Source organism: Nanorana parkeri, unplaced genomic scaffold (assembly GCF_000935625.1).
Source record: "Nanorana parkeri isolate BGI_ZX_2015 unplaced genomic scaffold, ASM93562v1 scaffold2830, whole genome shotgun sequence".
NCBI lineage: Eukaryota > Metazoa > Chordata > Amphibia > Anura > Dicroglossidae > Nanorana > Nanorana parkeri.
Genome location: NW_017309098.1, coordinates 50,388 through 51,193, shown reverse-complemented (window position 1 = coordinate 51,193; position 806 = coordinate 50,388). Strand labels below are relative to the sequence as shown.

At 45.3% G+C, this 806-nt stretch overlaps 1 protein-coding gene across 1 annotated transcript in view; it reads right to left on the bottom strand.

The window, feature by feature from the left end:
• PTCH2 (patched 2) overlaps positions 1–806 on the bottom strand; it is a 44,476-nt gene that overhangs the window by 25,600 nt on the left and 18,070 nt on the right. The window contains exon 5 of the mRNA XM_018574231.1: positions 525–616. Within this exon, the coding sequence (XP_018429733.1) occupies positions 525–616 (92 nt within the window). The remainder of the gene's footprint in view (positions 1–524; positions 617–806) is intronic.

Below are 806 nucleotides of genomic sequence, written 5' to 3'. Positions count from 1 at the left end.
CTCGCCAAAAAAAAAAACCCTCCACTCCTCTCCGCAGTCCCTCGGCCTTAATAGACACATAATTGGCAGGAGGAAGCAGGAGGCAGGGTGGCCGGGAAGGTAGAAGGTGACGTTAGCTTTGGTCAGGATGGCTGAAGAGTTTCATTTAATGGGTGGGCTCCAATGATATTGAGGGGTGCAAGCAGAAGAAGAGGAAAGTCGGAACGTCGAGAAGACTAAAACCCATTTAGGTGCTTCTTCAACCAATCTCATGGACGCGAATACTTAGACCATCAGTCAGACCATCATAATACTGTCGGCATCAGTGGTTTACCAAAGACGCCGGCGTCCAGACGTTATCACGTTGGGTTTTATTAAAGTTTGATGGATATAGATGAAGATTTGTGCTTTTAACTTGTTGTAATAAAATGTTTTAACATGTAAAAAAAAAAAAAACCCCCAAAAAAACATTCCTATTTCTTTGGGTTTGATGGCAACGCACATTCACATCATTCCGAGCGGGACAAGAGGCGGGGTTTACTTACGGTAAGTAGGCGGAGCCTCCTTGTAGCTGCGACCCTTCCCAGAAGCAGTCCAGGGGGGTGATGACCACACAAGGGAACAGTTTTTCGATCATCTGTTGGAAAAAAAACCCCCAAAAAACGATAAAGCAGACGATCGAACCCAAAACATTCACCAACGTGAGAAATCAGTGGCAGAGTCTTGTACTGTGTAAGCCATCGATCAATGCGGAGAGTTTGGAGTTTGCTGATACCCCTCGCTGGCTGATTTAAAGTGAACATTGCATGTATTCTTTTTGCCCCCTT